This window comes from Mustela erminea, chromosome 11 (assembly GCF_009829155.1).
Source record: "Mustela erminea isolate mMusErm1 chromosome 11, mMusErm1.Pri, whole genome shotgun sequence".
Classification (NCBI taxonomy): Eukaryota; Metazoa; Chordata; class Mammalia; order Carnivora; family Mustelidae; genus Mustela; species Mustela erminea.
Window position 1 is genome coordinate 28,479,087 of NC_045624.1, and position 20,063 is coordinate 28,499,149.

At 38.8% G+C, this 20,063-nt stretch overlaps 1 protein-coding gene across 4 annotated transcripts in view; it reads right to left on the reverse strand.

The window, feature by feature from the left end:
• PTPRZ1 (protein tyrosine phosphatase receptor type Z1) overlaps window positions 1–20,063 on the reverse strand; it is a 175,594-nt gene that overhangs the window by 56,422 nt on the left and 99,109 nt on the right. For all 4 annotated transcript variants that reach the window (XM_032305162.1, XM_032305161.1, XM_032305164.1 and 1 more), the window contains exons 7-10: window positions 12,416–12,573; window positions 12,113–12,263; window positions 2,549–2,733; window positions 924–1,050 (exon numbers count right to left, since the gene is read on the reverse strand). In XM_032305162.1, coding sequence (XP_032161053.1) covers window positions 924–1,050; window positions 2,549–2,733; window positions 12,113–12,263; window positions 12,416–12,573 — 621 coding nt within the window. The remainder of the gene's footprint in view (window positions 1–923; window positions 1,051–2,548; window positions 2,734–12,112; window positions 12,264–12,415; window positions 12,574–20,063) is intronic.

Here is a 20,063-nt window from a genome sequence, read left to right on the forward strand (position 1 = left end):
GATGGGATGACCACAGAATATTTACATTTGTGTATGCACGTTTGCATGTATTTATGAATATGCATAAGCATGAGGTCTATATGTATATAAATATACACATATACATACATGCATAATTCCATTCTCTTACCTTAAAACTGTTTATGCTAACAAAAGGAAGGCTTTAATTATATACATTTGTAAATTGTCAAATTATCATGGTCTGCACTTTCTTTAATTATCGCATAAGGTTTTAGATCAAAATTTCCCATAATACTTACAGAAAAATGCATGCAAATAAAATACCATTAGAAGCAACATCTTTGCTTCACTTTGTGAAACAATCCTGGCAAACCAACTAAGAGGAAAGCACTCTAACCCCTTCACACAGAATTATAGAAAGTGAGAGAAAATACCTAAGATACACATATCATTTAAAAAAAAGAAAGAAAAAAGAAAGGACCCAAGACAAACTATTAGATGTTTTGTATAAATATGTCAAAGTACCTCACATGATCTTATGATCACGTATATACTTACTACAAAATGCTTTGGGGGCTGAAAAAGGAAATGAACACAAATGAAATCAATTCTTCATTATCAAAATAGAAGTCTTAATATTTACATGGGTATTTTCACTTGATGACCATTACAGACATAACAACAGATTTTGCTGTTCTTATTTCACAAACAGAAAACGTCAACATTTAGAATAAATTTACTTATTGTCCTGCACCAGATCTTTTGAGTGAAAATGGTTTCCATGCTTCAAAAAATTAGCTGATGATCCAGACCAAAAAAAAAAAAAAAACCAAAAAAAACCCCAAAACAATCATTTTGCCTTCTGGCCAAAACAATATAAATTCAGAGATAAAGCACCATTGTATCCTATAACTAAACTAGCCTCAATTGTTGTAGATATAAAGGCATAACAGGGGACTTACCTGGGTCATCAGAAGGCATGTCAACAATAAGCTGGTCACTGTACTTTCCGTATAAGCCATTAGTGCAAATGGCTACAATCTGAAGCACATAACTCATATTGGGTAGTAAATTATTGAGAATAGCACCCTAAAAGAAAGATGTCAGTAGTTATATTGATGTATTATTCTCAACAGGACACTTACATAACAGACATCTGAATTTAGAAAACATTTTCTCATCTGTTAATGGAAAATATATTTTATTAATCTAAGAAGAACCACAATGTTGTTAAATTGAACTTGTGATATTTGCGAATTAGGCTTTTGTTTGTTTGTTTTTTTTGAAAAATCAATTTTAGTTTTAGAAAGTTTTATTTTTAACTAGAACTCATCAGATTCTTAAATGAGTACCCTAAACTACAAATTAATATCTTAGACAAATAAACATGTACCATTTGCAAAGGGCAAATGTGAAAAATACAATGAAAAACCACTCTACCTCTTTATGATAACAATACATAAGCCAAACAGTAATAGAATTATTATTTTCTTAACATCATTATGAAATGAAAAAATCGCGTATTCTCAAAATTGCATGACATGCATAGTTCATAATATCTCTGTTCTAGACACCTGGATTAAAAAGTCATTAGGTATTTTATCAGTTTTTTCCATACAATATTCAACACCATGGTATCAAGGACAGTTTTTGTTTAAATGCAGGTTCCTCGACCTGGTGGGACTCCAGCTGTGTGAATGCACAGTTCAGTAACGCCTTTGGCCTGCATTGGGGCTCTCCTAGGGCCATACCCAGATAAGGTGTTCTCAAGTAGACCCCAATCTATGGCCAATGTTTCCCTATCAAGACAAAGTTTAATACTGAGATAATCAGGTCACAGAAGGAACCTGAACTTTTTAAAAAAGTTTTAATTTTAATTCCAGTTAGTTAATATACAATGTTAGTTTCAGGTGTATAATACAGTGATTCAACTGTTTCATACTGTAGTTTATTTTCTTTAGTGTGTGTGCGTGGGTGGAAAGGAGAAGGGAGTGGATCAGATTCCTTTGGAATCTGCCTCAGATTCCAAAAGTTCCGACTCAATTGACTTCACATCTGTTACTTGGGAATGTGATGCAAAGAGTCCCCTACTCTAGTTTCTCTTGCTGATAGACTATGGTGGGGCAATGATATATGACAGTATCAGAGCACTGAGATTCCAGGTTCAATTATTTCCACAACTGCGAGATCACAGTCAAGGTATTTAACTGTTCTCTGAGTCCCTTTATTTGTAAAGAGAGACTACCCTAGAGGAACTCTAGGTCCTAAGTCTTGTATAAGTGTCTACTCTATAATGCTGTTGTTGGCAAAGCTGGGACCTTTCTGTAACTGAAGACAAATAAGAACCTAGTGCAATTCCCTGTAAGTTTTGACCTAATTTAGTATAGTTTCTGCTTCCTCTCCTCTGCACTGGAGAGTTTCACACAAAGTTTAGGGCAACAATATGTAATCATTTCTAATTTTTACCTTGAACACTAAATTCTAGTGCTATCAGTACATGATATAATTAAAAAGTCTTCTAAGTTCTTTCCATGGAAATTAAACCACAATGTTATCAAAACACGAAATAACTGATCTTCATAGTTACCAAGTCTTGATAGCCATCTGTCAAAAATTCATGCTTGGTTTGGTCTTCTCCCTCTAACTGCTGGTAGAGAACCGCAAATTTCTCAATCATGGTGTCATAAACTACTCGAGGTCTCTCCCATGTAACAAGGAGGCTGGTATAATTCTCTGGGTCAGCTTGAACATTTTCTGGTTCTGAACTGCAGACTTCAGAGAGAGACAAAAAGTCCAGTTATTATTACAATGTCAGCCTCTAGCATTTTAACAAGTAAAAACACATATTCTACGAAAATTTGTTGTGTTTTTATTTTAACAGAAGGTGAAAGTTAACACTTCTCCAATATGGAGCTTTTGCTTATGCCATTTCGTAGATCTGAAACACTTCTTCCTTCCTCCTTCCTTTATCTGCTTCCTACCTTCCCATTCAGGGAACGTCTAGGTCGAATGTTCCCTCCTGCTACACATGCTCTGATCAATGTGAAGTGAGCTGTGTCATTTTCAACTGTACGTTTTGCTTTAACACTACTATTGCATTAATTGCACGTTCTCTTATATTATTTTTTCCTGAACAGGTCCTGCGTCTTGCAGCAGGTTATAAACAGAAGAGCCACAGCTTTTTATTTCTCTATTGTTTAGAACACTGTCTTGAATACATTTGGCATGCCAATTCAAAGGATATCTTCAATCCCATGATGTTTTTATTTCTCTTGTTTGGTACCTGACAGGTATCTTTGGCTCAGGATGAAGAGCATTTAAAATTATAACACAGGGTCTATTGCCAAACATTATGTTGTTTCAAAATCCTGGAAATAATGTAAAATTCTCTATCAGAGAAAACCATACGAGAACAACTAAAACTATCCTTTCTGTATGTTTTGAAACTGCGGACAAAAATCCCAATTTGGCATTTTTAAATAGATTAAGCAATTAATTTTAGGAAATTAGAAGATTTGTTTGACTGATCTGAAAAAATACTTTGAAAATCGTTCAGGGACTTCTTACAGCAAATTCAAGCCCATGCTGGGAATCATGCCAAAGATTTAATACCATCAAAAAGAGTATTCTGATACTTTCTTAAATACATTCATAATGTGGTAATTTGGGCTAATTATGAGGATGAAAATTATAAAATTTTATGGTATTGTGCTAATGGAGCAAATCAATAAGTATAATCTTTTCATAGGCCAGATAAATTTGCAAAAGAGAGGGAGAAAGTTCTCTAAAGCTAAAGATTGATATGCTCACAGAGTCTAAGCTTTGTTTCTAGGAGATGCCTGAAGTTACAAAGACACTACATGAGACCATGCAGTTAACGTAAGTCAACCAATGGTCAACTGCTAAAGACTCAGTGAAAATATTGCAACAGCATCATCAGAATGGGACCGAAAAGCCTTTTGTCTATACTAACTTGTAGTTTCGCTTGTGAACACAAGAGGGCAGCCAAAACTAACAAGTGACCTCGTCAATTGAAACTTAAATTGTATCTACAGTATTTAATAATAGGAATTTTAGCCTATGTATGCTATGCTAGCAATGGTATATAAGTGTCCCAGAAAAATATAAATATATATACTTTAAATAATACATGTATAATCTTATATGAATTAGAGACAGGACTACTCACTGTAAAAACTATAGGTTTTTTAGTTTGTTTATTAAGGATTTAGGGTGAGGTGGTCCTTTCGGAGTAAGAGGACAATTCTCCAAAAACATGAATTCATCAAGAGGCATGAATGTAGAATAAGAAAATGCATTCTAATTTAGGTCTAGACTACATCGTCGTCACTCTGTCCAGTGGCCCTTCTTTGGTGGCCACCAGATGGCAGAAGATCATCGAGCATCTCAAAAGTGAGCTCGCTACTCACGTGAGCTATATCATTGGAGGAACAGGATTGCCTCAATCTTGCTTCTAATGAACCCCGTGCTCATTTTTAGAAGGTTGAAAGCAATTCTGGACAATATCATTTGTAGATTTTGTCCTACAAAAGTCAATCCCTCTTTTTAGTGAGTAGGAATGATTTAAAGGGAACTATTCTCTTCCCCCCAAATGAAACGATCTTAAAATGCATTAAAGTTTTATGCATGCACACAAAGCAAAAATCTCTCGAGAAAATATAAAATTATTAGCTGCAAAAATACCCAAAGGACTGCTGCCTAATTAGCAGAAAATTACTTTGGTGGGATGTCTGTGTTTATTTCGCCTTAATAGTTGAAATCAGCAGATGTTTCGAATTTTAAGAATCAGCATTAATATAAAGTAGGGCTTTAAAAAGAAACTTGTATTTCCTTGTCACTGAGTTATTATTTCTTAGCTTTCTGCTTTATAAATATGTTAGAGCTTACGGGTAATTTGTTTAATAGTTGAGATTTCACATTTTAATGAGAAATTTACTTTTTTAGATGTTTCTTTTGTGATAATCAATAGCTTAGCAACATGTTATAAAGTGGCAGCTGAATTTTATCTTTTAGATGCTGGCTGAAATAGGGATCTTCCAGAAAAAAGATAATAAACTTCAGAACGTATTCAAGAGAAAAACCGGTACTTCTGTATATTGTTTATGATCTTGCCAAAGGGCTGCCTTTCTATAAGGTAGGAATGGATTTTTAAAATAATAATCTAGTTCATTTCATATACACTACTTGGTGTTCATACAAAAAAGTGGGTAATGACCGTGGAATAAGTTATTAATTTGCACTAAATTTTCCAGGTTTACCTTATATATTTCTTATTAAAATTTGCTTATCATATTAGAAGGATATATACTCTATACATCACATCATCTGGACTGAAAATCAAGGATCAACATTTACTCAGACACCAAATACAAGCTACTGAGTGATATAATAAGACAGTAACAAAAAAATAATTTCCTTGATTATGGGGAGTTCAGATCCATACTGAGTCTTCATTTCTTTCTTTAAGACTGAATCCCATGCCCTATTCCTTTCCACAAGCTTCACGTGATCTGGGTCACAGTGATGGATTTTTTCAAGAACACTGGCCAAGAAGGAGAATCTGGTTCCTGCAGCCCTTGGCAATGAGCCAGGCTGTGACAAATCTGGGGTCCATGTCAAGTCACACAGAATACAAGTAAGTGCCTCAGTACAAATGCAAAGTCTGTTCACATGGAAAGAACGAGTATGTAGTTTTCTTTTTAAGGGAGCTATAAGTGTTCTGACTTCAAAACCGATTTTTAACATTCAATGCTCATCTCCTTGGTTCCAGGCACTCTGGACATACAAATAAAGATGGCACTGTTCTTGCCTTTAGGAAACTCATTCCTATGACAGCTGCTAACCTTTAAATTTAGTAAGCTATTAAATGTAATGGGTGCTTTGAGTTTCTATGTCCTAGACCCCATTCTAAAAGAATGCAAAAGAAACTTGTAAAAGAAATATGCCATTGAGACCAAGTTTGGCTGTGCTTTCAAAATTACACGTTTTTGCCACTTAAGAGTTGTAAAAGCTTCACACACTTGCAGCTGATACCAGGTCATGTGTTTTCTCACGACTTCTGTGAGCTTAAATGGAGAGTGAATGCGCCGCACAGAGGAACACACAAGACCTGCAGAGCGGGTACCAAAGACTGAAGCACTGAGTGTTAAAAGGGAAAAGGGAAAACGTGGAAAAAGAAAAGGAAACTAAAGAAGGAGAAATACAGATGAAGAGAGTATAGACAACTCCAGCTGGGACATGTCTCTCAGCCAAGCACAAAAGTTGATGCTGATGGCCAAGGGAGACAACAAGGCTCTTTCCACCTTTGCTGTTCTAAGTGCCTGGTTTAGAGGAAGGACAGATTGCCTGATGGAGAAGGTCCAGCCTTAGCTCCACGGACTAAGGGTTAGACTGTGGATGCAGCTGAAAAGACAAAATGGTGATTCTTGGGGAGTGGCAGAGAAAAGGTCACAATCACCTAAGATGTCACTAGATTTTACCCAGTTTAGTTCCCAATGAGCAGATGTTTGGTGCAGTTCAACACAGCCCAAGACAAAAGAACTCTGTGATACACACTGATAAACCCACCATATCCTCCTTTGAGGCGGACGAGCCTTACTTCAAAAAATACTGAGACAGGTGTTTTGATGACTTCGTTACAAAGAACTTGAAGATTTACAGACTCAGAAGACAACCAATATTAAGGTCGTGATTTCCCCTCAGGCAGCAGCAGATCTTAATGAAACTACATGTAAACATTGCCACAAATATTAAAAACAATAACTAGAAATGATCCGCCATTGATCTGTACCTCTCAATGACTGCATTACTCACTTTAGACAAGTAGCCAAAAGGAATCTTTCAGACTCTACCTAATTCAGTCAGTCTTTTCTAGGGACACATTGTAACTTCATCAACAAAATATACAACCGTCTAAGAAGTAAATAATCTTCAGGTCGCTTTTCTGCATGTAGTTGAAGCACAGTGTTAACATTCACGTGACCTTAACGAATGCTACTTAAAATTACTGACCTTCAAGAAGGTGAGTCTACTGATGTTTAATTCATCATGACATTTTTCAGGAAAGTACAGAAAATTTCTCGCAGCTCAAATACATTATTAGGCTACAGGGACACTCTTTCATGCAAATCTGTCTTGAAAAGCATTTTATATATTTTTTTTAATTTTTTTTTTCTTTTTTTAAAGAAAGTTTGCACTGGGGCACCTAGGTGGCTCAGATGGTTAAGTGTCTGCCTTCGACTCGGGTCATGATCCCGGCGTCCTGGAATTGAGTCCCGCATCAGGCTCCCTGTTCAGTGGGAAGCCTGCTTCTTCCCTCCTCTCTCTGTCTCATGAACAAATAAATAAAATCTTGAAAAAGAAAAAGAAAATTTGCATTGAATATATTGCAAGTCTAGCAAATGAGATCTGAACTGCATTTATGATTTTATTCAACAAGCAAAAGCCTTAAACATGGAAAACTGAATGGCACCCCCAACTTGCTGTGATTGCTTGCCCCCATATGTATGTGCACACACACACACACACACACACACACACAAGTGTGTATATACACACATTATATTAATATAGCTCTAAGTCTGGGACACATTATGTTTAAGGGACTGTACTGCTTTGCAAACTTTAGCCCACTTAAACTTCACAACAAAGGGGCCTTTTTAACTCTAATTTTATAGGTGAAGTAACTTGACAATTTTTTAATACTTTATTTATGTATTTGAGTCCGTGTGCCTGAGCAGGGGGGAGGTGCGGTGGGAGAGGGAGAGAGCTTAAGCAGACTCCCTTCTGAGCGCTGAACCCGAAGGGGGGGCCTCAATCTCACGACCCAGAGATCAAGACCACAACCAAAATCAAAAGTCAGACGCTTAACCCACTGAGCCACCCAGGCGTCCTATAACTTGACAAATTTTATTTAACAAATAAACACTGGCCGGCAAGGTTTGACATCAGAAGTCTACCAGACTTCAAAACCCAGAGTCTTCCCCGCAGTGCTGCAGGATGTCCTTGCTTCTTAGTGGGAGAGGCTTGCTAAGAAGGCAGCAGGAAAGCATCTGGTACCTGGGAAATATGAGATGACCTTGAACTTCACCTACTTTACACTCATGCTGTGTTTTTATGGTGATTCACACATGCTCCTCATTATCTAAAAGACAGTTTTTACTAACTCCTTTAAGGTTCTGTTAAATTCTGTGATTCTTAGAATGGTCAGTGTCCATTCCATCATGCCAAAAAGAAATATCTCTAATAAATGGCAGCTCTACATAAAAATGCAAAAATAGGGGCGCCTAGGTGGCTCAGTTGGTTAGGTGACTGCCTTCAGCTCAGGTCATGATCCCAGAGTCCTGGGATCGAGTCCCACATCAGGCTCTCTGCTCCACAAGGAGTCTGCTTCTTCCTCTGACCTTCTCCTCTCTCATGCTCTTTCTCACTGTCTCTCTCTCAAATAAATAAATAAAATCTTTTTAAAAAATGCAAAAATAGAGGACTGAAGTGCTGGTAAAATATGCATTCATTCCCAAACACTCATTGAGTTCCTGCTATACAGGAACATTGAGTTCATTGAGATCCTGCTATACAAAAATGAATAAGGCTTAATCTCTACCCTCAAGAAGCTTACATAGACATACAGACCTCACACGTTTTTTGCAATTATTTGCAATGTTTTTTGCAAAATATATTTTTCCACAATGTATTTACTGAGGGCTGAATTGTGACAATTTTCATGTCACCCCTTCACTCCCAGTCAAAATGAGGATGCTAGATATTTATAAAATCAAACTATATAAATAAAACTTGAGTGTCCTCAAAATTGAGGAACTGGTTTAGTAAATTCTTATGACAATACAATGGAATACTACACAAAATTAAGAATGGTGCATAATATATTTGTATCATTGAGTAAAAAAAATCAACAAACATATAGGTAGTAAGTCTCATTTCTGTGAGATAGAAGAATATATTTTTGATTTAAGAGAAAGTCCTAGAAGGATATTCACCAAAATCCTTAGAGTGGTTAGGTCTGAGTAGTGACACTACAGGGAATTTTAATTTTTTCCTGTGTGTTTTTCTGTGTTTCATGCCTTTTTAATAATGTTCATGTAGTAAAAACTTATTTTCATATTAAATTTAATAAAGATTAAATCCTGAACATAAACACAATTCCTTAATTTTTATTCTCAAATTTAGTCCCCAAAAGTAGAAGTGGGATAATGTGTCTATTAAGAAGAAAACCATCATAATATACCCATGGCAAAAGATAATAAAGATTTCTTGAATGTAAATACTCATGATGGAAAAACTAAGAATTCAATCGTTTCAGTTTGTGAAAAAGGCCAATGTCTTGTCTTTTTCTTTTTTTTTTTAAGGTAGGCTTCATGACCAATATGAGCCTTGAACTCAAGTCCCTGAGACTGAGTTGCACGCCCTACCAACTGAGCTACCCAGGCACCCCTGCTATGTTTTTATTATATGAAAATGGATTCTTTCCATCATTCAGTGAGTATTTGGTGAATGAGAGCATTATGTTAGCTCCTCAATGGAGGTAAAGACTTATTTACTTCTTCCACAGGGCTTAGTGTCCGATGGAGGAGATGAGTAAGTAAATGGACAATTGTCATACTGTGGCAAATGCTATGCACTTCAGATGCACAGAACATGACACGACACCAGACGAGCATCACTGACTTTGTACTCTGTGGCCATGACCTTCATGAGTGCCCATCCCTTTTGATGAGGATGGAGATAGACTCAGAGATGGTCTCAGATAGACTCAGAGATAGACTCGGTGATGCAAAGTCGGCTTAAGTCTTGAAGAACGAGGAGGAGGCAAGCAAGTGGAGACAGACGGGAAGAACATGCCGTGGCAAGGAAATAGCACGTAATATGTAACGTGGGAGATGCTGGTCATCCATCTTCAGAGGACATCAGACAGTTCATTCGGTACAAGAATAGGAAGCTCATGGCAGAGAATTAAGCCTGACTAGGAAGTGCTCTGCAGGACGAGGCAATGTTGAATGGTTTGGATTTCATTCTAGAGTCAGTGGAAAGCCATCGAAGAGTTTTAATGAAATACAACTGACAAAAGTACATAGCAAATAAAAATATTTATTTCGGGGCACCTGGGTGGCTCAGTAGATTAAGCCTCTGCCTTCGGCTCAGGTCATGATCCCAGGGTTCTGGGATCCAGCCCCACATCGGGCTCTCTGCTCAGTGGGGAGCCTGCTTCCATTCCTCTCTCTCTGCCTGCCTCTCTGCCTACTTGTGATCTCTGTCTGTCAAATAAATGAACAAAAATCTAAAAACAAACAAACTTATTTCTTTTTTTTTTTTTAATTTTGTTTATTTATTTGAAGAGAGAGATCACAAGTAGGCAGAGAGGCAGGCAGAGAGAGAGAGGAGGAAGCAGGCTCCCTGCTGAGCAGAGAGCTTGATGCGGGACTCGATCCCAGGACTCTGAGATCATGACCCGAGCTGAAGGCAGCGGCTTAACCCCCTGGGCCACCAAGGCACCCCAAACAAACTTATTTCATTTGCTACTTGATCTACTGTATTTTCTAAAAGGAGATGATTAAGTGTAGCTGGGTTTTTTTTTTTCCCCTAAACAATTGTCTATTATTTGCCAGACAGAATATTATAGTATTTAGTATTGCTGGTAGAAATACAATGAAATTTCTTCACTTTGAGACAATTCAATTAGAAATTTATGGTCATGTTAAATGTAGCTTAGTCATCACTGTTATCTTGTGCTCTGTTTTGTTGTTGTTAAAGGATAAATAATTCTCACAAACATTACATTGAAATAATAAAAGCATGCTGTTTTAATGCTAATCTTCAAAAGCAGATGACTATTAGATTAATATTATAGATGGCCAAGAATTCACTGTACAGCTGAGATCAAAGAAGCCCATGTCCTTGGAAATATTTCAAGTCCACAAAGCAAAGGCCACTTCGCCTATTTCTTTCATCAACCAGTACACGCTCCGTGTAAACCAAAAAGAAGTCAGTAGATGCATCTGATCGTGTCCTCTGGACATTTTCAAAGGCTTCTGACTGTGGGTCAACTTCAAAAGACACAGAGGGCAGTGTGGAGACTTGACCCTCGTGTCCACTCCAATGCTTGGGCCTAACAAACTTCTTTTCCCCTGAAGAAAAACTGAAGGAAAGACTCCCTTTTTATTCATTAACGATTCAGTGTGTTTACTCTCCATCACTGCTGCGTGCTACGCTCTCCCCTCAGAGCTGCCCACATAAAGATGAGGCTTTAAAACCCCAATCATGCGCCAGAACTCAGCTCAAATGTCGTTCTCTCAGACAGGCTCTTGCCCACCCCAAGCAGAAGGGATCTCCCCAAACTCTGCGCACCTCTGCCCCTTATTCATTCATTTCCTAGAGCTCTTAGCACAAACACCATAACGTGAATTTGGAAGTTGGCGTATGTGGCTTTGCCATCTATTACTATGTGTTTTAAAAAATCACTTTGCTTACTGAATCTCAGTATTTCTCACCCGCAAAATGGGGTTATATGTGTGGGGAAGAACAGCTTTATTTATTTATTCATTCATTCATTCATTTAGAATCTCAAGCAGGCTGCATGAGTGCAGACCCCGCCGTCGGGCTCAGTCTCACGACCCTGAGATTATGACCTGAGCCAAAACAAAAGTGGGAGGCTTAAGTGAGAGAGCCACCCAGGCGCCCCCAAGAACAGTTGTTTTTATTTCTATTTTTAAATGTTTTTTAAGGATTTTGTTTATTTATTTGAGAGAGAGAGAGCAGAGTGAGAAAGAGAGCACGAGCAGCGGAGAGGGTCCCAGGGAGAAGGAGAAGCAGGGAGCTCACTATGAGGGCTGATCCCAGAATGCAGATTTTACTGTCTGGACCCTGGATCAGGACCTGAGCAGAAGGTCACTTTGCAGATCGAGCCACCCAGGTGCCCCAGAACAGCTGTTTTTAAACGTTATTTCATAAATGTGGTAACTGAGATTCAGAGAAGTAAAACAGCTTACCTAAAGCTATAAAGCTAATAATCAAATTTTTCTAAAAATCTGTCTTCTGTATTTTCCATTATTCTGCAATTACTTCCTATAACACTGAATCTATAAAAGTGTTAGAAAAATTATATTTCAATACATACCTGCTTCATGAATCTCTTCCTTTCCAGTATATGAGGAAAACACCTGCCTAGAGAACTTGTACTGTTGTTCTCGAAAATTATTTTGTAAGTAGTCCATCAGCATGACATAACCAGACTGTTGCATTGTAAGAACTTCACAAAAAACAGCCAACTGGAAAAAAGATCATTTAACATACAATTTAACGTATCTGCTTCAAAGGCATCTGTAAATGTTTTTAAATAGATATTCAGTAGTAAAGCTTAGAAAATAATTATTTTTAAATTGCTTCAAATTTCTGCATTTGTTTGAAATTCCAAGATTACCTGGCTTTCAGAGATGCTAACTGTATCTTTAAAAATAATCCAGTCAACAGTGTCTGTGCAGGGAGGCGATGTCAATGAGCCATTGTAAGTGTAATACTTGTCGGTTGAGTTTGGTAGAAGGTTCAGCAATATGAAGGGATCTAATGCAGCCTGTTTCCCTACAAAGAAGTAAAAACATATATCTCAGTTGGAATCTCAATACTGGAACTTAGAAGTTCAAAGCTTCTATGAAACAAGAGACATCGGTTTTGTTATAAATTTAATAAATGAAATTTTAAGAATATTTTAGATATATTCAAAAATAGTGATAAAACCAACATATTCTGAATTTCCTTATATGTATAGGGTTAAATGTTTCAACTTTACACTAGCAAGAGGCTGGAGAGATTATTTTCAATACAAAAGATATTCAGAAAAAAAGATATTCAGAAATCATATAACCATCTTAAGAGATACAGTAAAATCATTTGAGAAGACTTAATATCAGTTTGAAGAAAACAAAAATAAAACCTTATTCTGGTGAAGATTATCTTCCAAAGCCTATAATAAATGATATATTTAAAAATGACTTATTGGGCAAGGTTTCCCCCTAGAGATATAGAATGAAACAAAACAAAACAAGACAAAACAAATCCTGCTATCACCATTTCTAATTAACACTGAACTGGAGGACTGGGCCAGCACAATATAGTAAGAAAAAGAAAAAAGTCATAAAGATTGGATATGATGAAATGATACCATTGTATTTTGCAAATACGTGATTGTGCATGTAAAATACTGAAAAGAATTTACAGGCTTAGAATTAGTAAATTTATTTAGTAAAGTCACCGTACATAAGATCAATATACCAAAATTAATTATATCTCTATGTACCAATATCAATCAGTAAAAAATGAAATTTAAAACAATATATCTCATAACAACAAAATATCAAATACAAGTAAATCTAACAAATGATGTGTACAACATCTAGATTGAAAATTACGAAATTTTCTTGAAAGAATTAGAAAAAACCTTAAAATGATAGGAAATGCCAAGTTCATGGATAGGAAGATTTAGTATCGTGAAGGTGTTGATTGTCCCCAAACTGATTTATGGAGTCAACAAATCTTATCAAAATCCCAGAGACTTTTGTACATGTACGTATGTGTGTGTATTTACTGACATGCTGATTTTAAAATTTAAATGGTAATGGAAATAAAAGTTAAGACAATCTTGAGCAATAGCAAAGTAACTGGAGAACTTTCATGACAGGTAGGAAGATCTGTTATATAAAACTATAGAGATCATGATAATGAAATATTCATGCAAAGATAGACAAAGAGATTAATGAAAGAGAATAGGGAACCCAGACCCATACCTATATGGTCACTTGATTTAGGACAGGAGAAATTATTATGTAGTTGGAATGGAGGGCCTTTTCAGTAAACAGTGATATATCAATTGGATATCCTTATGGAAAAAAGAGAATCATGGTTCCCTACTTCACAAGGTAAAAACAGTGAGTTCTAAATAGATCGCAGATCTAAACGTGAACAAAATATTAAAGCTTTTAGAGGAAAACAGAAAATTCTTTTTATAACCATAAGGTAGGCTGAGATTTCTGAAATGGCACACAAAAAGTGTTCATCGTAAAGAGAAAAGTGACAAACTTTAATACACGATAATTAAGATCTGTTCATCAACAGCTACTATTAAGGAAATAAATGGTAAGATAAAGAGTGGAAAGCATCTTCTGGATACAATATATAGGATAATAAATAGATTTTATTTATAGATACAATAATATTTATTTTCTATCTTGTATCCAGAATAGAAAATCCCTATTAAAAAATTAGTAGAGCTTTCCTACGAAGGCCATGTGGCCTTACGCTCTGAAACAGTCTTTCTCCTTAAGTCGTCCCGTATTTGCTTTCGGACCTCTCCCGCGGCACTTTTCAAAAGCACTGTCCTCGCCACTTAGCTTTTTGTGCACCAGCCCTCACTCGTCTCAGCAGCAATCTGCATGCCGGCGAGATCTGGGTGTAACTCCTTTTCCTGTTCTATCTAGCCCAATGCATGTCCTCTGTTCCCTCCAGGAGACTTAAGTCATTAAGAAGTAGTCTCTGAATCCAATTTAATCTAGCTTTAGCGGTGGCACCGTGCAGAGCAGTTCTGTTAGAGTGGGCAGTTAGTCCTGACCAGGAGGGGTCTCCTCCGCCCAGGGAACCACCCCATCCCTCGCACACCAACCCCTCGCGCTCTACTGCACAGACGGATAAGCAGGACACACCTGCTACAGGGACCGCCTCAACTAGGAGCATGCGCACTTCCGAAAGACCGCCCCCGCTAGGAACCCTGACGCTATCATAATATCATTATAATATCCTTTGCATTGCGGTCCAGGGTTGGGCTTAGGCGCTCAGGGGAAAATGACTAAATTGTGGGGAAAAGTGGGAGCAGAGGAAACCAAGTAGGGTCCAAGGGTGGACGGACAATGATGAGACGGGAGGGAGCGAGGAGACCCGATAACCCCCATAGAAGAGCACAGTGAGAAACTCAGCGCGTTTCCACCCATCCCCGGGTCAGCCCGCTCCTCTGCCTCAGGGGTGTACTGTCGATTTTTGCGAAGTGAAAAACAAAACTTTGCTACTTCAAAACTCTCTCGGGTCTCTTGACTGAATTCTTTCCCTCAAGAAGACAAGAACTGAGAAATTCCAGAACCCCCTGCAGGTTAACACTTGCATCCCTATTCGAATAATCTGGGGAGATTTAAAAAACAAAACAAAACAAAACAGAACAACAAATCAGTGTTCCAGACCCCACCCCAGACCATATTAATTTAAATCTCCTGCAGTAGGGCCTGGACATTTACATTTTCAAGAAAGCATCCCCTGTTGATTTAACCCTGCAGCCAGCGTTGTAACCCCAAAGTAGAGGGAAGCCTTTGGGATATGTTAGTCTTTTTGAATCCACTTTCCATATTATAAAGTAAAATAACCTGCCTATATTATTTTAATTTCAGCTCTAAACTCCATGAAGATTGGACATATCCAGAAAGCCTCAAAGAAAAGAAAAATTCCATTTTTCTACAATCCAGAAACTCTTGAAGGAAGGAGGGATGCTGGTAATAATTAAAATTATAGATAACTGCTTTCAGTCTGAATTCAAAAATCTGCTTGGCCGAATTGATAATGTCATGTATATACAACCTAAATCTAATTTTAATCCATTAGAAAATTCAGATTATGCTCCATTTCATGGATTAATTAGTAACTTCCAAAAGTATTTCCCCCTCTCTTTTTAATCATCCTGAGATGATCAGAATTCAGACTTGGATTCAAGTTCCCTGAAACTGAGAAAAATATTTTTAATACGTGAATGTTTCCCATTTTCAGATTTATGCTTTTAATATGTGAAAAATGTTGTGATTAAATAACCTCTTTAATCATCAGTGTGCTACAATTGTTTCTTTTTTCTGCTGAAGACAAAATTTATCCTACAAATGTTCTGTGGAAATGTGGATGTGGAGAATACTAATTAAGTAAGGACCCAAACATTGACTCACTGCTAAATTAGGCGGGAAATGAAATGACACCAGGAAAGCTAGAGGCCAGAAAAGGGAGAGGTAAGACCTGAATAGGGATGGTGAAATAGAGAATTTTCTTGAAATGCTAACTGTTTTGTACCTTATTTTTAAAATGTCATTTACAGGGGCACCTGGGTGGCTCAGTGGGTTAAAGCCTCTGCCTTCAGCTCAGGTCATGATCTCAGCGTCCTGGGATAGGGCCCCGCATCGGGCTCTCTACTCAGTGGGGAGCCTGCCTCCCCCCTCTCTCTGCCTGCCTCTCTGCCTACTTGTGATCTCTCTGTCAAATAAATAAATAAAATCTTTTTTTAAAAAAATGAAAATAAAATAATGTCATTTACATACATGTCCTAAATGTCTGTCTTCTGACTTGAATAACACAGGACTTTTCAGTTACAGTAGAGCTTTTTGATTAGACTCCCGTCTTCCGTGAAAATTGGAATAAGATGATTTTTTGAATCTGTGTCTAGCAAAAACGTTTGCTTCATCTGAATCACCTCAGTACTGTGAGCGAACACAGGCTAGAATCACACCTGACTCGATGCTGCTGAATTGTGATCATTCAGTCACTGTTCATTTGAACGTACGCTGGTGACTAACCAGTCAGTCAGCGCTCCCCTTTTATAGGTTGCTGAGAGCAGGAGGGGGAAGATGAGTGGGGAGAGAGTCAAGGAGATAAAGACGAAGACCACAACAGGGTCAAGCACCTGGCATGAGCCACTAAATAGTTAAAACCAACTTTTACTGTGGAATTTTAAGAAACAAAACAGAGCATCTTAGGGGAAGAGAGGAAAAATAAAACAAGACGAAACCATAGAGGGAGACAAACCGTGAGAGACTTAATCAGAGGAAACAAACTGAGGGTTGCTGGAGGGGAGGGGGGTGGGGGGATGGGCATCAAGGAGGACATGTGATGTCGGGCCGCCTGGGTGGCTCAGTGGGTTAAAGCCTCTGCCTTCGGCTCGGGTCATGATCCCAGGGTCCTGGGATCGAGCCCCGCATTGGGCTCTCTGCTCAGCAGGGAGCCTGCTTCCCCCTCTCTCTCTGCCTGCCTCTCTGCCTACTTGTGATCTCTGTCTGTCAAGTAAATTAAAAAAAAAGAAAACACCTTTAAAGGAGGACATGTGATGTAATGAGCACTGGGTGTTATATAAAACTGATGAATCACAGACCTCAGAAACCAATAATATAGGTTAATTAATTGAATTTAAATTTTAAAAAGTTTTTTTAAAAAAAGACAACTCTTCCTACTTAGGACAATAAGATTTAAGATGGTGCCATGTCAACGCCGTCTGAGAGGGCTTTTCGGTATACAAATTCCTGGGCTGAATTTGTGATTAAGAAACAACCAGAGGGGCGCCTGGGTGGCTCAGTGGGTTAGGGCCTCTGCCTTTGGCTCAGGTCACGATCTCAGGGTCCTGGGATCGAGCCCCACATCGGGCTCTTGCTCCACAGGGTGCCTGCTTGCTCCTGCCTCTCTGCCCAGTTGTGATTTCTCTCTGTCAAATAAATAAAATATTAAAAAAAAAAAAAAGAAAAGAAACAACCAGAAACCATTCTAATGACAACTCCCATTTGAGAATCACCGATGATGTTACCTGGGGTGCGTCTCTTCCTTTGTGACTTGAAAGAATTTAACCAACAGTTCTCTTTCTCTCCGGACTCTGCTTATGGGACATTAATATGCTCTCTTTGTATTAATACAACCTCACCCTCTCTCTCTCTCTCCGCTCCAAGGGTAGGACAATGCCTAACAAAGAGCAGGTGCGGCGGAAGGAAGGGAATGAAAGGTTGGAGGGAGGGAAGGAACTGGAAATGGGTTTGTCTCTTGGAGAGGAATACAGGAAATCAGTAATCAGCCCACACTGGAACGAGACAGATTTTATAATCCTGATGATGGCTGAAAATGTGGTTTGTTGAACAACTCACGTTATATGGAGAATATGAAGCAGGGTTTGGGAGTTTTGCTACAGTTCCGGTGTCCCTGCCTACAGAGAAGCTCTGCCTTCAGTCCCCTTGGCTCCCAGCAGCAATGGCTGAGGGCTGATACTGGGAAGCCTTCTGTTTATTGGGCATGAGCGGATTTTCTAGACTCTGAAATAGATTTAGTCTAAGAGCTATCAAAATAGAAACATTTACCTTGAGGAGAACTTATTTAGTTTGTCCAGATTGTATCTAACAACCATTCAAATCAAACTGACACTAATACACATCTCCACAATGTGGTGGAACAACTCTGTGGGCAGACCAGGAGCTCCATCCCGGCTCCACTCCCACTGACCAGCGGTAGACGCTTAGGTGTCCTCGCCAAATATGTCGCAATATTAAGTATTTAGTGGGTGAGGTGACACACGGGGAGGGTGGAGAAAGAGGAGGAAGAAGTTGGTGCACAAGTAGCAGGGTGGGGAGACAGAACACAGAGTGAAGGCAGGCCAGTGAGGGTGTGTTCCCAGGCAGGCGACGAGACTGTACGTTCTGCTTCCACGTGCAGAGCCAGGCTGGAGGCAGAGGCGCGCTGCCGGCCATCCAGATTCTCAGGGAGGCTGTTCAGTGGCAGCAGGGGCTCTGATGAAGTGTTTCTCTCAATGGCTGGCAGAGAGTCAATATTAACAAGTAAACTTTAGCTGAAGAACATGAGCAAAGTGGTTCTTCAGCTCACAGGACCCTCAGAGGACCCTTTTAGAGAGCCCCAGGAATCACAGAAGAAGCCTCGAGAAGAAGGGGCCACGCTGCCTCAGCGCCCCAAGTCGGGACTAACGAACCAGTGTTAACACCCCTCTCGTTGGGCCCACGGGCTGATGCGAGGCCCGGGGACATTCAGGCTTCATATTTTACCCCAGTTTCAGTGTAGGAATGCAAGCCAGCTGCCTTCTTTCAGTCTTGACAGAATCCACTTTCTGACTAAACGAGGGAAAGAGTAAGTGGTTCCGGCATTCAGTGCTGAGCCTTACAATCTCATGGACGGAGGGAGAGAACAGCTTCCATCTTGCGTCGATTGTACCTTTCATAAAAACCCGATGAGAGCAGCGCTGCGTGAGCTCAGAAATTCCTGACTTCTGAAAAGCTCTGTCAGTTAAGGTCCTTACATGTGATCGACAAAGATGAATCAATCCTAGACCCGGCTTTAGCTTTCCAAAAGGATATATATGAATTTGGTTCCCAATTTCAAGAGTTTGCAGCTTCCTGGAGATGAATAATCCTTATTTTGTTAATAACTCAGGGCTGCGTTAATACTGCGTATGTGGATGCTTACGAAAGATAAAATAACAATAATAACAGGTTTGCTGTCTCTTGCCAATGTTGTTACAAGCATTCGCTGTGGCAAATGACAAGATCCATGACATAGCAGGCAGAACAGTTTCAGAGCACATGGCATCTTTTTTCTGTGTAAGTGTTTGCCTTCTTCAAAAAACCCCTGTCATAATGGTAAAGCGAAGGGACTATGGAGGAAACCACCAGAAAATAAGTTTTCACCCGAGTATCAATTCTCCTTTCACTTTAAGACATGATTTTTATAAAATTAACTGATTTCAGATTATAAATTAGAGTCTTTAACAAATGGATAGTGCAGGCAGAATAGATAAACACATTTTACTTTTTATTTTTTTAAAGATCTACTTATTTGAGAGAGAGCGTGTGCACATGTGCATGTAGGCAAGTGCAAGGGAGGCACAGAGGGAGAGGGAGAGAGAGAATCCTAAGGAGATTCCTCACTGAGCATGGTGCCCAACTTGGGGCTCGATCCCAAGACCTGAAATCATAACCTGAGCCAAAATCAAGAGTGGACGCTTAACCAACTGAGCCACCCAGGCACCTGACATAGAGAAACATATTTTAAATGCACGATGGAATTAGATTATTTTCAAGAATAAAACTAGAAAACTTCGACTTCCTACTTACATTAACATTTTATGATTTTTTTTTTTTTTTTTAAAGATTGACAGAGAGAGATGACAAGCAGGCAGAGAGGCAGGCAGAGAGAGAGGAGGAAGCAGGCTCCCTGCTCAGCAGAGAGCCCAATGTGGGGCTCAATCCCAGGACCCTGAGAGCATGACCTGAGCCGAAGGCAGCGGCTCAACC